Source organism: Meles meles, chromosome 12 (genome assembly GCF_922984935.1).
Source record: "Meles meles chromosome 12, mMelMel3.1 paternal haplotype, whole genome shotgun sequence".
Classification (NCBI taxonomy): Eukaryota; Metazoa; Chordata; class Mammalia; order Carnivora; family Mustelidae; genus Meles; species Meles meles.
This window is the reverse complement of record NC_060077.1, coordinates 4,406,170-4,428,563: the sequence shown is the minus strand read 5'-3', so window position 1 is coordinate 4,428,563 and position 22,394 is coordinate 4,406,170. Positions and strand designations below refer to the sequence as shown.

At 39.7% G+C, this 22,394-nt stretch overlaps 1 protein-coding gene across 5 annotated transcripts in view; it reads left to right on the top strand.

Moving 5' to 3' along the window:
* BICDL1 (BICD family like cargo adaptor 1) overlaps window positions 1-22,394 on the top strand; it is a 104,514-nt gene that overhangs the window by 3,635 nt on the left and 78,485 nt on the right. For all 5 annotated transcript variants that reach the window (XR_006820994.1, XM_046024330.1, XM_046024331.1 and 2 more), the window contains exon 2: window positions 5,196-5,411. Coding sequence is in view for 4 of the 5 variants with exons in the window: in XM_046024330.1 (XP_045880286.1) it covers window positions 5,196-5,411 (216 nt within the window). In the remaining variant the exon portion in view is untranslated. The remainder of the gene's footprint in view (window positions 1-5,195; window positions 5,412-22,394) is intronic.

Genomic DNA, 22,394 nt, shown 5'->3' with positions numbered 1-22,394 from the left:
GGGATCGAGTCCCATATCAGGCTCCTTGCTCAGCAGGGAGCCTCCTTCTCCCTCTGCCTCTGCCTGCCTCTCTGCCTACTTGTGATCTCTCTCTCTGTCTCTCTCTCTCTGACAAATAAATAAATAAAGTCTTTAAAAAAAAAAAGATTTTATTTTAATTATTCTTGGGCCACATTGGTGGCTCAGTCAGTTAGGCTTCTGCTCAGGTCATAATCCCAGGGTCCTGGGATCAAGACCCACATCAGGCTCCCTGCTCCACAGTGATCTTGTTTCTCTCTCTGCCTGCTGCTCCCTTCTCTCTCTGACAAATAAATATATAAAATCTTAAAAAAAAAAAAAGATTTATTTATTTTAACGAGAGAGAGCAGGGTGGGGGGGTGTGCAAAGGGAGCAAGAATGCTGAAGCAGACTCCCTGCTGAGCCAGAGCCAAATGTGAGGTTTGATCTAGGACTCTGAGATGGTGACTTGAGCCGAGATCAGGAGTCAGCGGCTTAACTGACTGAGCCACCCAGACACCCCTTAAGATTTTATTTTTTAGGTAATCTCTATGCCCACTCTGGGTCTCAGACTCTCAATCCAAGACCAGGAGTCCCATACTTCACCAACTGAGCCAACCAGGCACCCCATAGTTATTTTTTTAAGATTTATTTGTGTATTTTAGAGAGAATGCAGGAGTGAGGGGGCAGAGGCAAGGAAGAGGAAGAGAGAATCCCAAGCAGACTACAGGCTGAACCTGGAGCTCTATGCAGAACTCCCATCATCATCTCAGGACCCTGAGATCAGACCCCGGTCAAAACCAAGGCTCCCACACTTAACTGAATGCACCATCTAGGTGCCCCACTCCTAAAGTTATTTTTTAAACTGTATTTCTTCTGGAGGCACCTGGGTGGCTCAGTCTGTTGAGCACTGGACTCTTGATTTCATCTCAGGTCTTGATTTCTGGGTGGTGAGTTCAGGCCCTATGACTGGGCTCCATGCTGGGGGTGGAGCCTACTTTAAAAAAAGTCTGCATCTACAGTGAGCCCTTTTGGTTGTTTTTGCTTTTTTAGTTAAAAGATTTTATTTATTTAAGAGAGAGATAGATAGTGAGGTAGAGCGGAAGCAGGGAGGAGAGGGAGAAGCAGGCTCCCCGCTGAGCAGGGAGCCCAATGTGGGGGCTCAATTCTAGGACCGCCGGGATCATAACCTGAGCTGAAAGCAAAGGCTTAACCAACTGAGCCACCCAGGCACCCCTGCCCTTTTGCTTTTAAATTTTATATCCACTAGGTCCTTGGTTTTTTTCCCAAAATATGAACTAAGACAGTAACTTGCATTTATTTATATACTTTTTTCTTCCGAAATTAAATATTTAGTTTTCAAAAACATTTTTAACATACAAGATCCCCTTTTTTCCTATTCTAGCTGAGAATGAATTTTCTCTTACTGCAAAGGTAGTCTTTTCCCTCAACTACATTTTCTTCTCCCTTCCTTAGGCCAATTCTCATGATTTTAGTACAGTGTTTTTAAAGAGTCAAACAAGTAAAGTGAAAATAATCACATAATGAGAGTCACTAGTAGATTTGGAGAGGCAACGCAGAGGTCCTTCCTTGTATTCAGTGCTTGGTCCACTTAAAAATTAGTACTTTTTCATTGTATGTCCTAGACTTAGGAGAATGGTGGTGTTTTTTTAATTCTTTGCAGAAATCCAATTTCTGTAACAACCAATTTTAGATGGGCTAATGATATTAACTTTCATTTTTTCAGAGGTTTCAATAAATTTATTTTTTTAAGAATGGTTTCAGGTTTACAGAAAACATAGAAAGATAGTACAGTAAGTTTCCATATACCACAAACCCAGTTTCCCCTGTTATTAACATATTATGGTATACTTGCCATAATGAAAATAATCAATACTGATATGTTGTTAACTAAACAACTCAGTTTATTCAGATTTCCTTAGGCTTTACCTATTTTTTTTTTCTATTCCAGGATCACATCCTGAATACATTGCATTTAGTTTTTCTTTTTCTTTTTTAAGATTTTATTTATTCATTTGAGAGAGAGACAGAGCACAAGCAGGGAGATAGGCAGAGGGAGAGGGAGAAGCAGACTCCCGCCGAGCAGGGAGCCTGATGTGGGGCTCGATCCCAGGACCCTGGGACCATGACCTAAGCCAAAGGCAGACGCTTAACCCACTGAGCCACCCAGGTGCCCCTGCATTTAGTTTTTCTATCTTAGTCTCCTCTTTGCTATAGCACTTTCTTAGACTTTTCTTATTTTCGATGACCTTGACAGTTTTGATATTAACTTTCTTTCTTTTGTTTATTGAGGTATAGTTAACATATAATGTAACATTATTAGTTTCGTGTATAGATATTAACTTTTAAAATAACGCATAACAGGGGCGCCTGGGTGGCTCAGAGGGTTAAAGCCTCTGCCTTTGGCTCAGGTCATGATCCCATCGGGCTCTCTGCTCCGCGGGGAGCCTGCTTCCCTTCCTCTCTCTCTCTCTCTGCGTGCCTCTCTGCCTACTTGTGATCTCTGTCTATCAAATAAATAAATAAAATCTTTAAAAAAAAAATAACGCATAACAAAATAAATATAACATATTAAATGAATAACAGAACAACCCCTTACCTCCACATGTCCCAATATGCTGCCTAGAGTTTACTGGTTACTTTCACTTAGTTGAAAATACAATTCTAGGAAACCTTTCTTTGAGTGAACAAAAGGCTAAATTCTGTATGTTCATTAATAAGAAAGTCTTGATTGACTTTTTCAGTGTTCAGGGAAACCGGAATTAGGAAGTTTGTCACATGACCAGGGAACTATAAGGACAGAATAGACTGATCAGCACCACCTGTCTCAAACCCTCCCCCAACTTCAAGTGGATTGGATTGTTTTAGTTGCTTGGTTGGGCTGTTCGCTAACAGCTGTTGGCTGAATATTTTTAAGTCTCTCTGTTCTTTTAGAACACAAGCCTAATTTATCTGGCCTCTCAGTAACACTGTGATTACTGAGTTCTTGCTGTTGCCTTCTGCTCGATCTTTTTCATTTTGGAAAAACTGAATAAATCCAAGTATCACAATTTTAGGATTGCAATTAGCATTTGTTTCTGCATTTCATCTTTCTGAAGTCTCTACGGTGACTAAAACATTTTCATTTTTGGAGTTTGGCAATGTTGAGGGAAGCATAGAGCAGAAAGTTCTCATGCTGATGAGAAGTCCCTCCCTTGTCCTTCCTTTCCCTGCGTGCTCCAAACTGAGGCTGTATAAAATATAACTATAATGTGACCTTTTCAACAAATACAGTAGAATGATAATATCCAAGTGAGTTATCTCCCAGAAGTGGTCAACCTGGGAGGCCATATATTTATTTCAGTAAAAATTGCCTTTGCTAATGTGATCAGAATTTTCATTTCAGATCACTGGTTTTATCTTTTTGGCATATTATTTTGACTGCTCTGTGATGTTCTCATCTTTTGGGAATAAATTCAACTTTAAGAAACATCAGGTCATTCAGAGCAGAAGAGGAGAATAAAATGACAGGACGAAATGGAGTGATCTCTTCTAGACACATATTAGATGTGAAGTAACAGACTGATTTTCATTTTCATGTTTAAGTATACACTGGCCTTAAAGCTTTCCAAAAGAAGCATTCCAAAAAATATTCAAAGAGTGAGAACTTGTTTAGAGTCAGAGCATACCTTCCCAAGTAGAAAAAATGACTGACTACTCTGAAGAAGATTCATATGCTCATCTTAGCTTGTTGAAACAATCAGAATGCTTGATATCAACCTTCAGTGCATCAGAATTTCCTGTGGAGCCAATATAGATAGGCAGATAGATGCATGTCTAAGCTTCATCCCATTCTTAACAAATCACAGTCTTTGGGATTCAGGTCCAGGAGGGTATATTTACAACAGTTATATCAGAGCTTTTCTGAGAGCCCCCCAAATTGAGGACCATTGCTTTAACTTCTTTTTAATATACTCTGTGGGATATAGACTTCGCTTTCTTGTACATAGTATGCTTTTCAAGTAGAGCGTACTTGGCTCTGTAAAGAGACATCCGTATTTGTCTCACAGAAACAAAAAGATACTCTTACTTTCTTAAAAGAATCCTTTTTTATTGAACTGCTACTTCAAGGCATCTGTATTTTTACTGCATACCATTTGTCACACACAACTTTCCACTTTTACCAGTCTCTCCCACTAGAATGAAAGCTCCATAAATGCAAGGACCCTGTCTGTTTTACTTTTCACTGTGTCCCCAGCACAGTGGCTGACCCATAGTAGGTAGTTAAGAATGAATGGATGGATCAGAAATAAATATGCAGGGCACCTGGGTGGCTCAGTGGGTTAAAGCCTCTGCCTTCGGCTCAGGTCATGATCCCGGGGTCCTGGGATCGAGTCCCGCATCAGGCTCTCTGCCCGGCAGGGAGCCTGCTTCCTCCTCTCTCTGCCTGCCTCTCTGTCTACTTGTGATCTCTGACTGTCAAAGAAAGAAAGAAAGAAAGAGAAAGAAAGAAATATGCAGGGCTAATAGGCCATGATTTAAAGCAGATCTGAAGCTGAACTTGCTTGATATCAAAATGTAATACCTTATATCACAACAAATATTTACTGAATTGTGATTTAGAGCACTAACAGAGTCCAATGACTTAAACACAAATCCCAGCTCTTCCTTTGACTAGTTTTGACCTTGAGCTTGTTACTTGACCTCTTACCACCTTCTGTTACCTCATTTGTAAGAAAAGGTGGTTAATCTGAAGGATCTCTGGAGTTCTTCCCATCTCTGAAAATTCCTTGATTCTAAGTGTCTGGTATTATGCCAAGCATAATAGATGATTCCAAAAGAAGACTTAAGGACTCTCTTAAGTTGTTTAAATGTATAGTTCACCAGTTAATTGAATGACTTGTTCAATTTCAACTGAATTCCTAAATCCACAATCCGTTCTCAAGAATGAGAATGAACTTAGTAATATTAAGCATTTTAAAGAGAAATGGCATTCTCTTTGTGAAGCAGTGCCTTCCCTACTTTGCAAGAAAGGAATGTTTTTGTAGCTGTGAAATAGGCAACTTTTCCCATGTGGCAGAGTGTTTTGTTGTGCCGACTGGCTGGGAAAAAGAAAAGTTAGGAAAGTGTGAGAAGAGAAAAAAGCAAAAGGCTGTGAATTTTGAACAGTTTTTAAATCCTTTTCACTTCTCACCCAGCACTTAGAACAAGAGAAACACGAACTGAGAAGACGATTTGAGAACCGAGAAGGGGAATGGGAAGGGCGTGTATCAGAGCTGGAGAGTGATGTGAAACAGCTTCAGGATGAGTTGGAGAGGCAGCAGGTTCATCTACGGGAAGCAGATCGAGAAAAAACACGGGCCGTCCAGGAATTATCAGAACAGAACCAGAGGTTATTGGATCAACTCAGCAGGGTAAGTCACAAGTTAAGAATTTATGGTACAGAAATACGGAAAGTTGAAACCAGTGTGATGTCAGTCATACATATGGTAAGAGGAGTTCTGATTTCTGTTGCCTTTTTGGCTGATATCAACAAGTTAAATATTTTTCACTTACAGTACTTTAGCTGTGTGAACTGGGAGTCAGGAGCCAAAATCCCTTACCTGCCACTAATCAGCTATAAGACTTTGACAAACACTTAACTTGGGAGTTTTTTCATTTTTAAAATGGAAGAATTGTGCCTAATGATATCTGACATTCCAGAAAGCTCTGAAAGTCTATGATTCCTTACCTAGAGAAAGTCTGTCATGGGTAAAATTATGTTAATGCATTTAGTTCAAATATTAAATGGTACTATCCTTAAACTGAAAAGCTTAGGGAAAATTACTAGAGCTAAAGGTTTTCATTGATGTTATATTTGTGAACGTATGTTTCTTCATATTATTTAAATGTGAAAGGAGATATATGCATATTTGTGTTTAAAACTTGTTCTTTTATTTCATATTAAGTAAAAATTCTTTACTTATATCTTTATAGGGTGGTGTCATGAAAGTATTAATTAAGTAACCAAGGTCAAGACTATGAAATTATTGCAAGGAAGGAGTTTGAGGGCTGAATAGGTAGAAATCTAATTTAAATATAGAACATACCTTTTTAACAAATGTAGGAATGTTGTTAATGCCCTAGTCTTTAAATCCACCTACTTTTGAAAATTAAGAGCTGGATTTATGATGTACTTCAATCCTTCTTATGTGTTGAAAATAAAACTATTAACTCTTCAGTTATCAGAAGAAAATTGAACTTCTAGTCTGATTTTATCCCATAGGTCTGCTTAGTTCTTTGGAAAAGGCTTAGCTAGAGCAGCACATGGTAAATACTTGGCATTTCAATTCAATGGGTAATACCAATTCAATGGGTAAATACTTGGCAATTTCAATTCAATGGGTAATACCCTGTGAAGTTATTTCATTAGTTTGTTATAGTTGCTTCTCACGGGTACCTTCATGTCTCACTGGGAAGTGTGAGATAAATGCTACCACTAGCGAAAGGAAGAAGAGGTAGAGGGGAGAATGGAGGTGGGGAGGAGGGGGAGGGAGACAGGTAAGGAAGAAGGAAGGGAAAAAAGAGATGCCTAATAACTTGGAAAGTAGTTAGTTGCAGGAAATATGAACTCATGTGGAAGGGGAGACTCCAGATGATAAGTAGAGCTAAAGATCTTGCCTGTGGGCTTCCCATCTAGGGGATTAAATCATCATTTGATTGGCTGGAAGGGAAGAGTTGAACAGTTCCTCAAGAAGTCATTTTAAGGCCAGTTCAGTAGCAACATTTCCGATTCAGTTCTAAAACCTTTTGCAACCACCGGGAAGGGATTTTGTAAGATTTTTTAGGTTTTTGAGTCTTCATTCATTATTCATGAAAGATTAAACTAACTGGATACACCGAGTCAGATTTATTTATTTGTTCAACAGCATTGACTTAATACTTATTCTGAGCAAGTGTTTCTTATGGATACCTATGCAAGGAATACAGAAAACCAGAACAACTAAAGGGGAAATTATTTCTTGGGGGTGAGTTCATGTTACAAAATAATGTCAGCAGAAACAAACTCAACTCTGCTCTCTGATCTTGTGAAAGATAGGTAGCCAAGAGAGATGAAGGGAGAAAGCAGATATTAACATGACATGGCAAAAGAGCAGAGAACTTGGAATTTACATGCATGTTGAATCTTAACTCTGCTTCTCATTGACTAGACGACCTTGCTTGTGCCTCACTTTCCTTCTTATAAAATGAGGGTAAAAATCCGTACCTTATACAAATATTGTTGAGATGAAAGTAAGATAATGTGTTTATATTCTGCTGCACTCTATGAAGGTGGGAATTTCAATGTTGATGGTTGTCTCAATAAAGCAGTACCTTTATAGTTGATGTTCCTTTGCCTAATTTTTCTGTAGGAAATCCTGACAAGCTGTTCCCAAAAGGGTATAGGGGGATATCATTTCCATTAGATCTAGATTCTTGTTATCCTTTCTGGCCTTGAATATAGGCCCTTGGTGAGTTTTGTGGCTTTTTCCCTTTCTCTTTTTAAGCAGGACAAGCCCCTGGGGTTTACATCAGCAGCCAGTTTAGATTGTATTTTAGCATTTTACTAACTGGGTACTCAGAAACTAGAGGAGTTGAGTACTTTGAAGTGAATTAAGATTCTCCTTGGACAAGATAACCAGGAGAGATGTAGTAGAAGGCCAGGCTTTGTTACGATGTATATAACATGTCTTTATAAGCATGAAATGTATAATATCTAAGGTGTAATATAATATTTCTGTGATGCTTCTGTCCATGGTTTTTTTTTTTTTAAGTTTATTTATTTTTTTAGTAATCATACCCAATGCAGGGCTCAATCTCATGGCCCCAAGATCAAGAGCTACATGCTCTTCAGACTGAGCCTACCAAGGACCCCCAAACTATTTTTGAGTATCTTTTGCCACCATGGCCTCCAAGTTTTTCTTTAATAACAGCTCTATTGAGATATAATACACATACCATAACATTTACTTTTTAAAGGTATAAAATTCACTTGATTTTAGTATATTTAGAGTTGTGCAATCATCACCATTATTTAATTATAGAACATTTCACCCCCGCCAAAGAATAAAATCCTATACCCATTAGTAGTCACTCTATTCCTCCTAACGCCCTACCCCATGCCCTGACCCCTGATAACCACTCTGTTTCTATGGATTTGCCTGTTCTGGACGTTTCATATAAATGAAATCATACATATGAGATTCTTTGTGACTGGTTTCCTTCCCTTAGCATGATGTTTCAAGGTTCATCTGCATTGTAGCATATATCAGTATCTTATTTTTATGGCTGAAGAATATTCCATTCTATGGATATAACGCATTTTGCTTATTCATTAGTTGATGGACATTTGGGTTGTTTCCACTTTTTGACTATTATGAATAAGGTTACCATAAACATTCATGTACAAGTTTTTATGTGACCAGGGTTCTTTTTTTTTTTAATATTTTATTTATTTATTTGACACAGAGAGAGGGAGAATAGGTGGGGAGAGGGGGGCAGCAAAGGGAGAGCAAGAAGTAGGCTCCCCACGGTGCAGGGAGCCCCATGTAGGGCTCGATCCCAGAACCCTGGGATCATGCCCTGAGCCAAAGGCTGACACACAGCTGACTGAACCACCCAGGTGCCCAGACCAAACTTCTTTTTAGCTCTAAAATAGGATGCTGTGTGTGTGTGTGTGTGTGTGTGTGTACATATATATGTGTGTGTGTGTGTGTGTGTGTGTGTGTGTGTGTGTGTGTGTATGAGCTTCTGGATTCTTATCGTGAAGGAAGAGATAGGTATTCGAATTTTATAGCTGGGAAAACTTGAGGGACAGAAAGACACGTGGTTTGTTTAAGGCTTTTCTGATTTAAGACTTGCAGTCCCTCTGCTTCAGTTTCACATTTCTGAGGCAGCAGTTAAGGTCACAGGTTTTGGAGCCAGACAGCCCTGGGCCAAACACCAACTCTGCTGTTTATTAACTGGTGAATATGGGCAAGTTTCTTCACCTTTTTTAAGCTTAGTTTCCTCCTTTGTAAAATAGAAACAAACAATTACTACTATTGCCTGATAGTGTTAGGAGGATTAAATGAGATAATATATGTAAAACTCTGACCACAGTGCCTGGCATATTTTAAGTGCTCAGTAAGTGGTAGCCGTGATTCATAATTATCATGTCTTCTTCACGTAGAAGGGAATTCTGCATCTAGTCAAACACTGGAGTTCTAACTTGATGGCAGAAGAATCTGGAGTGTCCCTATTTTAGTTCCTGAAAACGTTTTGTCTTGCAGTTAAATCTCTACTCAGAACTATTTGAGTAAAAATGATCCTTCCAGGAGTTGAGTCAGGTTCATTCTATGGCATCTCATATCCCCTGGACACTGCTTCATGTACTCTGGAGATACCATTATTCCAGTTTATTTATTTGGACAAAACGCCCTCTAAATTCTCTTCTAGCTTCTAAAATTCTGTGAGTCTCATTTTTGTGAAACCCAGGCTGACATATTTGGCGAAAGTATAGTTCACTTTCTGAGTTAGAAAGTCACACCACGATGGCATTGACAGGGTTTAATGGGGGCTTGTTAGACACTTAACATCCTACCTCAAAAGAAGAAAGAATACAGTGGGCCTTGCTTTCAGGAAGTGAAGAGGAGATACATGGGCCATGCTTGTCGCCTAAGAAGAATATTTTCATGTAAACCTTAGAGGGGAGGTTTTTTGAGAATCCTTCTGATACCTAATACAGTGCTTTTCACTAGCATTACAGCAGAATCCTTCAGTGCCCGCAGATGATTTTCTTCCCAATAGCAGCAGCAAAGGTAACAGAGTGTTCTGATCAGTGTTAAAGTGTTCTAAAGTGATCATTCACTGATTTAACCTGCTACAGCTTATACCACAGTTCAGGCACTGTGGAAACTTCTTAGAGCTTGCGTGTAGGACAAGTCAAAATAGTGATTTGAACAGTGTAGAAATAGTCTGGTTCATAATAATAATGATATCAGTAATAAACTTCTTTAGCCTTTTCAGCCTTCTGAAGCAGTTGACATAAGATATTTTCAAAATGAATCTCAGTAGTATTAGAAACTTCAATAAGAGATAAGTCATTTTCACAGGTTGTACTAATAAAACTGCTCACACATCCTTGTTAAACTAAGTTTAGACTTGAGCACTTATTGACCAAAGCATAGGAAAAATGATTGATTTCGTCTTTAAAAAAAAAAAAAGAGGGGGGGGGATTTAAAATTGCTGAGGGGCTACTGAAGCTTTCCTTCCCAGAAATACATAGTTTTAGAATTTGTAGGAAGTGGCTAGGAAATTTTCTTACACTTTTCCCCTGCAGTCTTATTCATGAAATACTGTCTGTACCTTTTCTCCCCCCTCCTTCCCTCACCCATAAACCTACCAACTGCAGAACCATATGCTTAATCCTAATCCCATTTTCTCTACAAGGGGTCAGAGCTTCAGACTGACCCTGTCTTAGTGAATATACCCTGTCTTAGTGACTGTTTATTATGTGCTGGGTTATAATTTTTGGATAATTATATAGATTTTTGCATTTTCCATTTAAAAAACCGTGACAGGCTGCCTGGGTGGCTCAGTTGGTTGAGCATCTGCCTTTGCGGTCAGGTCAAGATCCCAGGGTTCTGGGATCGAGCCCCATTGTTGGGCTTCTTGCTCCACGGGGTGTCTGCTTCTCCGTCTTCTTCCGCTCCTCCCCCTGCTTGTGCTTGCACATTCTCTCTCTCTGATAAATAAATAAATAAAATCTTTTTAAAAAGATAAAAAACCGGGGCACCTGGGTGGCTCAGTGGATTAAGCCGCTGCCTTCGGCCAGGTCATGATCCCAATGTTCTGGGATCGAGCCCCGCATCGGGCTCTCTGCTCAGCGGGGAGCCTTCTTCCCCCTCTCTGCCTGCCTCTCTGCCTACTTGTGATCTCTGTCTGTCAAATAAATAAATAAAATCTTTTTTAAAAAAAAAGATAAAAAACCATGACATACTTAAAGCACACAGAAAACTGCAAAGAATAATACAAATCCACCTTTGTAAAATGTTAACATTTTTGTCATATTCAGATTTTTTAAAGACATAAAATGTAATTGATAACATTTGATGGTCCCATGTCTTCTCCATTTTTCCATTTACTCTTCTTCCTATTCATGTGTTAATATTATACACACCCACACGTGTGTGCTTGCATATAAACATGTATTCCATTATGTATACTATATCCATTAACAATGTGTAATAATTTTTCCACATTTCAAGCATTTAATAAATGCCAGCACCGTATTCATATCATTCTATACCTCATTCTTTTGGCTCAGGTTGTGTTTTAGGGATTGACCTATATTGATAAACACAGTTCCAGTTCATTTATTTCAGTCATTTATTATTTGAGTGTGCAGATATAGTACAATATAGTTTTCTTTTGTTGATAAACATTTCAGTTTTTCCCAATTTTTAATTATTTCACACTTTCCTATAGTATATAGGAATACGTATATGACTATTCTTGTACCTTTCCTTCTTCTGCACATATACGTGAGTTACTCTGGTAAATCTAGGAGTGGAATTGTTTGGTCCAAGAGTAAAGACCTCTTCAGCTTCATGAGATATTGCCAAATGACTCTCCAAAATTGTACAAATCTACATTCTTACCTAGCAGTGTGCGTGAGCACCAGTGTGTGTGGTAGTCCACATCTTTACCAACACTTGCTTACTGTCCAGTTTTAAAAATCAGTCACTTGTATGTGAAATGGAATTTTTACTGTTGTGGGGTTTTTAAAATTATTATTGTTTGAATTTTTAGTTGATGAATTGCTAGTGAGGTTGGGCATCTTTGTGTTTATGTTTATTGTGAATCACCTGTTGGTATCCTTCACCTATTTTCTTATTGGTGTGTGTGTTTTTTACAGGTGGTTGATACTGTTATATTTTCACTTTGTTTATGGAGTCTTTTACTAAACAGAAGTGTGTCCTGTCAGTGAAGTCAAATTTATTAATCATTTCCTTTATGATTTCTTCTTTTGTGTTCTGCTTTATTTTCTGCTTTCCAAGTCATAAAGATATTTTCCCATGTTAATTACAAAAACTTCAAGCTTTTTACATTTAGATCTTTATCTAGAGCTTAACTTTGTAGTGTGATATGACATAGAAATACAGTTATGTTTTCTATATGGATTACTGTCTCAACACTATTTTCCCATGGATTTCTAATGCTATGTGGATTTTTTTTAATGAAAAAAAAAAATCCCAACATCTATTCTTGACTGAAGAGCCAAGATAACTTAAAAATTTTAGAAAGTTGTAGAGAGCTGTATTCGTTTGCTGGGCTGCTATAGCAAAGTAACAAATCACAGACTAGGTGACTTAAACAAAGGAAATGTATTGTCTCTCAGTTCTGGAGGCTGGAAGTCCAAAATCAAGGTGTTGTAATGGTTGATTCCTTTCTAGGGCTATAGAGGAAGGAGCTGTTCCAGATCTTGCTCCTTGGCTTGTAGATGGCTGTCTTCTCCTTGTGTCTTGTGTCTCTTTCCCCCATACTTAACTCTCTGTTCCCAAATTTCCTCTCTTTTTAAGAACAACATATTGGATTGTGGCCCAGCCTAATAACTGCATTTTAATTTGATTACTACTCTAAAGACCTTGTCTCCAAAAGGTACACATTCTGAGAAGTAGGTAGGGAAGGCTTCTCCCTGAGGAGATAACATTTGAGATGGGACCTGCAAAGTGAAGAATCAGCCATAGAAGAGATGGGAGAGCACATTCTTTGATGGGTGCTGTTAGATTGTAAACTCTTAGGGAAAAGGGACTGTGGTCTGGATATACACATCTGGCTAGTTTATTTTTGTAAGTAGCTATCTGGCGGAGTGAGCATCCAATAAAAGATAGTTGTTTTTTTGTTAAATGACAAGCTAACATACCTAATAAAGAGATGTTTAGAACTATAACTTCCTGAAAAATATTCTGCCTCTTCGTGCGCTCTGTGGAAAAGTACTCTTGGCTGTTTCAGATGCATTCTTGGGCTGTATGTGTGCTGTTTGGAAACCAGTGGGCAAAGAGACCATGGACGTCAACAGTGTGATGGGCAAGCTGCTGATAATGGTGACTCAGGTGCCTAGAGATCAAGTGTTGTCTTCATAGATACTCCTTCTGCGTAAAAACCCAATCTTCCATAAATTGAGAAGAGTGACTATAGAATGGACGGAGTTTTGTGTAGTTTTTTAAAGGTTTTATTTATTTATTTGACAGCACAATCAAGGGGAGCTGCAGAGGGAGAAGGAGAGGCATGCTCCCCCCTGAGCAGGGAGCCTGACATGCGACTCGATCCCAGGACCCAGAGATCATGCCCTGAGCTTAAGGCAGATGCTTAACCAATAAGCCATGCAGGCACCCTTAGAGCCTTTGTGTATTGACTTAAAGCCTGCAAGTTTTTTCATGTTTGTGCTGTGGTTTTGCCAGTGGTCTTTATGTTCATTAGTTTCTGAGTGACTGGCCCTGTGGTCTTCTGACCTTGCTGATGGAGATGAAAATCAGCATTTTAGCTTTTACCAAAAAACTTCGTTGTCTCCTGGGAGGATTAGCCATTATTTGCGTTTGGGTATCATTATGGCTCCTCTTCTCCCTTGCTGGGTTCATACACTCTGGACAAAAAAAAAAAACCTCACTGCCTCCAACTGTCTTGTCATCTTATCTATTCTTAGAACCCAAGATGGTCTGTAGTGTGGAGGAGTCAGAGGTTTCCCTTAGAAAGCTGATAGTGAGTGCTTTTGAACAGTTTCGTGAGGATGTATAGTTAGTTCTCTTTGTGCCCTGGGTACTAAACTCTTGAGAATTCACCTTAAAAGTCATTATTTTGTGGGCTGAATGGCTCAGTCGGTTATGCATCCAACTCTTGATTTCCCCTCAGTTGATGATCTCAGAGTCATGAGACCAAACCCTATGTTGGGCTCCGCACTCAGCAGAGTCTGCTTGAGATTCTCTCTCTCCTCCCTCTCTCTCCCCTCTGCTCTCATGTGCTCTCTTCTCTCTATCTTAAAAAAAAAAAAAAAAAAGAAAAGAAAAGTCATTATTTTCCCCCTTCTTGTTTCAGTATTATGCTATATTTTAGCTTTTATTTTCACAGGCCCTTCCCTATTAGTCCTTTTACCTGCAGCTCCGTAAGTGTCTCTATGAGATCTCTCTCTCCTTCCTCACAACCAGAGCTGTGGTCATGTGCCTAGTCATTATGATTTCAGGTATTACTAGTTGTGCAAAGGGGGAAGCTATATTGGGGGCAGTATACAAAAAGAGCTGTTCCAAAAGGCGTATGAAGCCAAAAAAAGATTATTATTACAGAATCACAGATGGGGAAGGGGATAAAAAGAATTTAACAAGAAGTAAGGCCTAGTGTAAGGCCAGGAGAAATCAAAGCCTGCATTTTAAACTGGAAGGGCTTAGGCCAAGAGATATCTGGCATGATAATCTGAAGATTGGTGCCCAGGATGTTAAAATGAGGGAACAAAGATTTACTTGTAGTTCAGGTGAAACCAGGCAGTTTGAAATCTATGTCTATTAAAATTTTGAACCCAGTGAGGTATTCTTTCCTGAAGCTTGGTTTCTCTAGCTAGGATAAGCGTGGCTTCTTCTTTTTTTTTTTTTTTTAAGATTTTGGTTTATTTATTTGACAGAGAGAGAGATCACAAGTAGGCAGAGAGATGGGCAGAGAGAGAGGGGAAGCAGGCTCCTGCCGAGCAGAGAGCCCTGGGATTATGACCTGAGCCAAAGGCAGAGGCTTAATCCACTGAGCCACCCAGGCGCCCCTAGAGTTATCATATATAAGCAGTAAAACTATGAAAACTGAGGTAATTTTTAATCACAAAATTGAGGATAATGGTTGCCTGAGGAGTGAAGGGGGAGAAGGTTTTCATCATGGAAAGGTGCTTAGGAAGGAGGCCTCTGGGATATCCTACTTCTTGGCATTGGTGGTAATTAAATGAATGTTTGCTTGACAATTCCTTATTAAGTGGTGCTTGTTTGTTTTATGTAACTGTTTTTATATATATTTGGTAATAAAAAGTCATTCAACAAATATTTATGTGTGTACCTGCAATATATGACAGCGCTGTTCTGTGTGAAGCACTATTCGGTGAAGAAGTTAAAGTCCCTGTTTTAAAATAATGTAGGAGGTTGACGGTAAAGAAAAATACATAAATAATACAAATCAGGAAGCAGTAAGTGCTGTACATAAAATATAGCCAGGTAAGGGGGAGAAAGTAACAGCTGTAAGGACAACTGCATTTTGGAAAGGGTTGTCGAGAAGGAGGAGGTGAGGTTTGCACAGACACCTGATAGATATAACGGAGGGCAAGAATATTCCAGGCATTTAAAAGCCTAAGAATGGGGGCGCCTGGGTGGCTCAGTGGGTAAAGCGATTGCCTTCGGCTCAGGTCATGATCCTGGAGTCCCGGGATCGAGTCCCACATCAGGCTCCCTGCTCGGCAGAGAGTCTGATTTCTCCCTCTGACCTCTTTCCTCTCATGCTCTCTCTCTCTCAAATTAAAAAAGAAAAGAAAAGAAAAAAAGCCTAGGAATGGATGGAAAGCAGGCTGATGTGACTGGGTTATGGTTAGCTTGGGAAGAATGAAGGAGATGAAGTCAGAGGAACAGAACAGTCAGTTGCCAGATTATGCAGGGCTTTACTAAGCCATGATACAGATTTGGGATTTTATTCAGTATGCTTCGAAGCTAGTGATCTGGTTTTGGCAGGGGAGCATCATGACCTGATTGATAACTATTTTTTTTTTAAGATTTTATTTATCTATTTGACACAGAGAGAGAGATCACAAGTAGGCAGAGAGGCAGGCAGAGAGAGAGAGGGAAGCAGGCTCCCTGCCGAGCAGAGAGCCCGATGCGGGACTTGATCCCAGGACCCTGAGATCATGACTTGAGCCGAAGGCCGAGGCTTAACCCACTGAACTACCCAGGCACCCTGATAACTGTTTTTAAAAGATGATATTAGCTGCCTGTGGGAGAATGGATTGTAGGGGTGAAACGTGGAGATCATTGAAAGGACTCTCCAAGGGGAGAGTTGATAGTAGGTTATGGATGTGGAGAGAAGGGTTAGATTGGGTGTATGTTCTGAAGGTAGAACCAACAAGACTTGTTAATGGGGTGAGTAAATGTGAGAAAGGGAGTAAGGCAAGAAAAATAAAAAATGACTCCTAGGTGTTTGTGTCAAGCTACCAAAGGAGTAGTGGCGTGATTAACATACTCACTTGAGAGACCAGAGACTAGAGGAGGGGTAGATTGGAATATAAAACCAAATAATTGTTTTTGGACTAGTAAATTGGAGCTACCCTTTAAAGATCCATGTTAGTTTCACGTTAGTAGAGAAATGGGAATTCTGTCATATTGAGGTGAAATTTTGAGTGGAATCTCCCATCTGAGCTCTCTGGGTACCCGAGATTCAGTTCTGGTACCTTTTGTTAGGTTGTTTCCTAAGAATTGACTTAATCAGGGTCCCTTGGGTGGCTCAGTCAGTTAAGCAGCTGCCTTCAGTTCAGGTCATGATCCCAGGGTCCTGGGATCGAGCCCCGCATTGGGCTCCCTGCTCAGCGGAGAGTCTGCTTCTCCCTCTGCCTGCTGCTCCCCCCACTCATTCTCTCACTTTCTCATTCTCTTTCAAATAAAAAAGAAATTAAAAAAAAGAATTGACTCAATCAGCGTGGCTGGAGCTGTATTCTGATGATTGCCCACTCCCCCTCCCTGACCTCCCTGCCCTCTGTGACGCCTTGTCTCCTTCTCACCCACCCCCACACTCTAAGCTCCCAGAAGAGCCACTCTTACTGAGTTGGTGTCTGAGGTGACACATGTGGGAGGAAGTTGGTGCAAACAGGTGCTTTGTCTGTTTCCTGCCTGGTGAGAGCTGTATTCCTCAGTCTGCCTCTAACATCTTCCCCACACACAAAGAATACAGTGTGTGCATTCTAGCTGGAGCTAATCTTCCCTGAAAAGACTAATTTTCCTCCGAAGAGTAAACAGATCCCTGTTCTTTAAACAGCTCATTTGGGATTCGAAGCTCTGCATCTGGCACACTTCTTGAAGCAAATTTCTTACTGGTTTCCTTCTCAGGGTTAAAGGCTTTTAAATAGTTGCCATTAGTGTCACAGTCGCTCTGCTGCTGGTGGGTGACATGTAGTCATCCCTGCTTCTAGAGTCCTTTACTGTGAACAGCTGCTCATCAAAAGTAGTTTTAATTCCTGAATATGCTTTTGTACCATTTGAGGTAGGGGCTGTATTTTTTTTTTAAGATTTTATTTATTTATTTGTCAGAGAAAGCACACAAGTAGGGGGAGCAGTAGGCGGGGGCGGGAGGGGGGGAAGCAGACTCACTGCTGAGCAGGGAGCCCGATGCAGGACTCAATCCCAGGACCCTGGGATTATGACCTGAGCAGAAGACGCACACTTAACCAACTGAGCCACCCAGTCGTCCCACTTGTTTCCTTCTTAAAGTCCACCTTATTTACAGGTTTTTATTTAAAAAGACTTGGCAGTTTTTAATCAGGCTATCCCTGAAAGATGTTAGGAAAACAAGATTATTTCCAGCCTAATAATAGTAATTTAAATTTCCAAATGACATTCATTCATGGTACCTACTCTGCTAGGAAGTAGTGCTAATTATTCTTTATTTGACAAATAAGGAAACTGAGGATCGGAGGTTTAGTGACATTCCCGAAGGCCTGCACTGGTTGCAGGTTAACCACTGGCTTGAAGATAGGTGTTTGTACATTTTCAAGGATGGGTACTCGATCAGAAATAAAAACCTCCTCACATGTATTTCCATCTCCTTGACTTAATTTTTAGTTGATATTTGCTGGGTATTATTGTCTTGTATGCCTCTTAACTTCAGAGTCACTGAGTAAAGTGAATCCAAAGGTTGGGATCGACTTTTAGCCATTTCTGTTATGTCAAGGGTGTACTAAAAGGACTGAAATGATCTGTTGAGAGTATCACTTCAGCTAGAGCAGAAAAGGGGCTTTTCTGCATCTAGGAGCTCTCCACTATGAAGATAGCATTTCCAGCTTTTTCCAGATTGGTACTATTGCTAATTAGTAGGTTAAACACATTAGGGTGGTAATTGCTTATTCTTTCAGCATATGGGTGTTTTTATTAGTGGATTCATGTCTTGATTATTTGAACCTGTTCTTAATTATTTACCAAAGAGAGAGCCATGCCTGATTCTGGAGTCTTTAGTTTGGTTGTATTATTTACAATTGTATCTCATTCTGATTATCTTTTTCAAAAGAGGAAAGCCTAGAATTTAGGCGTATTTTCTAAATTTGGCAGGTTGCAAGGCCCAAAATTCAGATAAATCACTGTAGAAGTAGATCTTTTTTTTTTTAAGATTTTATTTATTTATTTGACAGAGAGAGAGATCACAAGTAGGCAGAGAGGCACGCAGAGAGAGAGAGAGAGAGAGAGAGGGAAGCAGGCTCCCCACCGAGCAGACAGCCTAATGTGGGCTCAATCCCAGAATCCCAAGACTATGACCTGAGCCGAAGGCAGAGGCTTACCCCAGTGAGCCATCCAGGTTCCCCCTTCTTAATATTCCTAGATTTGAATTAATACAATGGCAGTCAGCCTTTTTTTGACATTGAATCTAGATTCCCTTCTCCTCTATAGACAGCTTAGTGTATCATGTTGGAACTAGAGTTAATTGAGCTGACCCCATCTGATGTGGGGCAGGTAGGGCCTTTAGATTTTATGCCTGGCAAATGGGTTGCAGGTGGCAAGAAGATTGGAGTTTATTGGCAAAGAAAAAAAATTTGGCAGCAAACTATTCACTCTTTTGTTACCTGTGCTGGTTAACCCATGGTTCTGGCCCCTAAGTAGTATTGCCTTGAAAAATGAAATATCTGTATTCAGTGAGTAAACATAATCTGCAGAAAAGCAGGTCATGTTTTGACTCTGATAGCATCGTCTCCATTGCTCTTCACTGGAGTCCAGGACAGTAATCCAATTCTCACCATAATTTCCAGAACCGAAAAAGAACTTCTAGTCCAGCTGGACCAGTGGTTTATAAAATGTTTGCTTTTCAGAGATTCTGCAAATTTGATTATTTTTAAGGATTTATAACACTTTGAAGAACCATTACCAAAATGGATACCATGTACTCTCTTGAAATAGATGATGCTACATTTTATATATGAAAGGTTTTGGTACCTCCGTTTGTGCTGCCCGCTTAACTTGCCTTTGTGGAGACAATGGACAAGACTTCCTTGTCTGTCTTTCATATGCTGTTGCAAGGTGAGCTATGTAAAAACTGGTAGCATCTGTAGCTACTTCACTGGATGAATAAGTTTTCAATACTTTTGAATCAAAATGAAATCCTCATTATATAAAGCTGCCAGTCATCCTTATTGTCTAATTTTAAATTGTTTTTAAAAAGCCTCATTGTGGGACGCCTGGGTGGCTCAGTGGGTCAAAGCCTTGGCTTTGCCATGCCTTCAGCTCCGGTCACGATCTAGGGGTCCTGGGATTGAGCCCCACATCGGGCTCTCTGCTCGGCGGGGAGCCTGCTTCCCCCTCTCTCTCTCTGCCTGCCTCTCTGCCTACTTGTGATCTCTGTCTGTCAAATAAATAAATAAAATCTTAAAAAAAATAAAAATAAAAATAAAAAGCCTCATTGTTCTTACTGAGTTTAAAAATTGTATACATTTAAATTTAGAAAATATTTAATATTAATAAAAGGTTACCTTTATCTATATCTGTTTATTGAGGCTTCTCATAAAATTTCATATGGAAAAGTATTCTGCGAAAAGAAACCCCCAAAAAAACCTGAAACCAAAAAAACCCACATAATTTGGAAAACTACTGTTTTGTTTTGTGTTTTTTTAAGATTTATTTATTTATTTTAGGGAAAGGTGGGTAAGGGAGAAGGAGAGAGAAACTTAAGCCCTGGGCCCAACTTGGGGCTCGATCTCATGACCGTGAGATCATGACTTGAGCCAAAATTAAGAGTCAGACACTTAAGTGACTGAGGAACCCAGTACCCCAACAGGTACACCATTTTGTTCCAGAGAAGCTGTTGTGTTTTTTGGTACTAAGGTAAGATCTCTGATAATCACAGATGTGGCTAAATTCCTGTGATGCTGTGACTTAATCCAGAATCATTCAAATGTTTTAAAGTGGGTTTATTTTTTACATTATCTTGGGGTTAGATAGACCCATTCATGGTTGTGTTAGGTAGGATAACACTACTGTAAAAGATAAACCACAAGATCTCAATGACTTTACATAACAGAGATAAAAATAATAATAGGAATTTATTTCTCATTCCTATAAAGTCTTGTTTTATGTTCCTGTTAACATAAGGAAAAAATATAACATCATGTTTTAATGGGAAGAATTGGCTTGGAAAACAAGACCTCAGTTCTAGCCCATGCTCTGTCACTTTCTGACCGTAGGTAAATCCTCACTCTGGGTCTCAATTTCTGAGTCAGTAAAACAAGGGGATTGAACTAGATGTTTCTTTCATTCTCCAAATGTCAACAAGTATGTATGATCTCTGTTAAAAACAGGATTCTTGGGGCGCTTAGGTGGCTCAGTGGGTTAAGCCTCTGCCTTCGGCTCAGGTCATGATTCCAGGGTCCTGGGGTCGAGCCCCACATCGGACTCTCTGCTGAAAAGAGAGTCTTCTTCCCCCCCCCCCCCACCCCCCGCCTGCCTCTCTGCCTACTTGTGATCTCTGTCTGTCAAATAAATTTAAAAAACAAACAAACAGGATTCTTAGGGGGACATTCTCATATGGTATGTTATGAGTCGAGTTGCTTTGTAATGCTTTCTTCTTTACACACAGAACCTATCCATCCTTCTCTAGGAACAGGGGCAGCTTCCCCCTCTCACCAAAATTCAGTGCCCCTATACAATGAGAACTAGAGAGAGGCTGAGATGTTTCGTGCTGCAATGAAATTTATTTTCCATTTCAGTCATGACACGTAAGGTACTTTCCCTGTACACGACTGCTGTTGTGGGCAGTGAGGAGATGTTTGCTTGCTTTTCCTGTTTAAAAATTATGCAGCATAGTGCTGAGGTTTTAAGAGGCTGACATTCCCAACCCTCTACAAATAAGTCAGATTTTCCACATTGCCCTAGTATTATGAGTTGCATTCAGTGCTGCATGTTTCTCATTTGCAGAACTGGGAGAATTCCCCCTACACACATCTCTCGTCATCAGTTGCTAGGTTACAGTTTTTTACATTGTCCCAGCCTGGTGATGTTGCTATGGATACCAGTTATTCCTCCTCTTATGACACGGCTCTGGTCAAGCTCAGAGTGCAGGCAAGACGTAACTGTGATGTCAGAGATGTTTTAGCATCTAGCTTTCCCTCTATGTTAATGATAAAGGTCTAAGTAATGGATATCAATTCTATGTCTTCTAACATATGAATTAGAGGAATGAGGTATTAGCCGAATCCTGGACATGCTCCAGCTCTTAGGAGCTTTTTTCCATTATTATTTTACAAAAGTAAAACTAACATTATGAACTATGAATGAGAAACCTGCTGTACTGTGTCCAGCGCATGTTCCACATCAGCAGGCTGCCTCTTCTGCAGAGGGTTAGCCATGGAATGTAATCATGATTTTTGACATTGCCCTCAAAGGTTAGGGGCATTTGGGAATGGTATTTGTCAAACTCAGTTTATCTAAATGATGAAGACTGTGGTCTAAATTTTATTGCCATTTAATATCACACATGCTTTTATTTGTTTTTCTTCTATGTTTTTTTTTTAAGATTTTATTTATTGATTTGTCATGGAGAGAGAGAGAGAAACTTTGAGTGCACAAGCGGAGGGAGTGACAAGCAGAGGGAGAAGCAGGCTCTCCGCTGAGCAAGGAGCCCGATGCGGGACTCAGTCCCCAAACCCTGGGATCATGACCTGAGCTGAAGGCAGATGCTTAACTGACTGAGCCACCCAGGCACCCCCTTCTATGATTTAGACTATATGATGGCAGGGACTATTTTTAACTTGTTTCTGTCCCCAACAAGTGCTATACACATGGCAGTAATGGATGAAAGTCTTACTGATATGTTCTAAAGACTAAAAGAGTAGGCAATTACTAATTTGACTTTGGATTTCTAACATAATGTTTTAAGTTAGTGAGAACTCTTTTATATTACCGTAGTTGAAGGTCAACTTAACCCATGTTACTTAGCTGCTACCCAGTCTGTTTGATCTCACACTTGAAGAAACAACTAAGGTCTTAAGAGGATGTGACTCATGTAAGGTCACAGAGCAAATAAAGCTGCGGCTTACGCAAACGTGTTATAAAAAGTCTGTAAAAAAACAGATTTTAAAATCTTTGCGGTAAAAATAATTCTGTTTACTTTAAAAAGTATTTTGTTTTATGCCG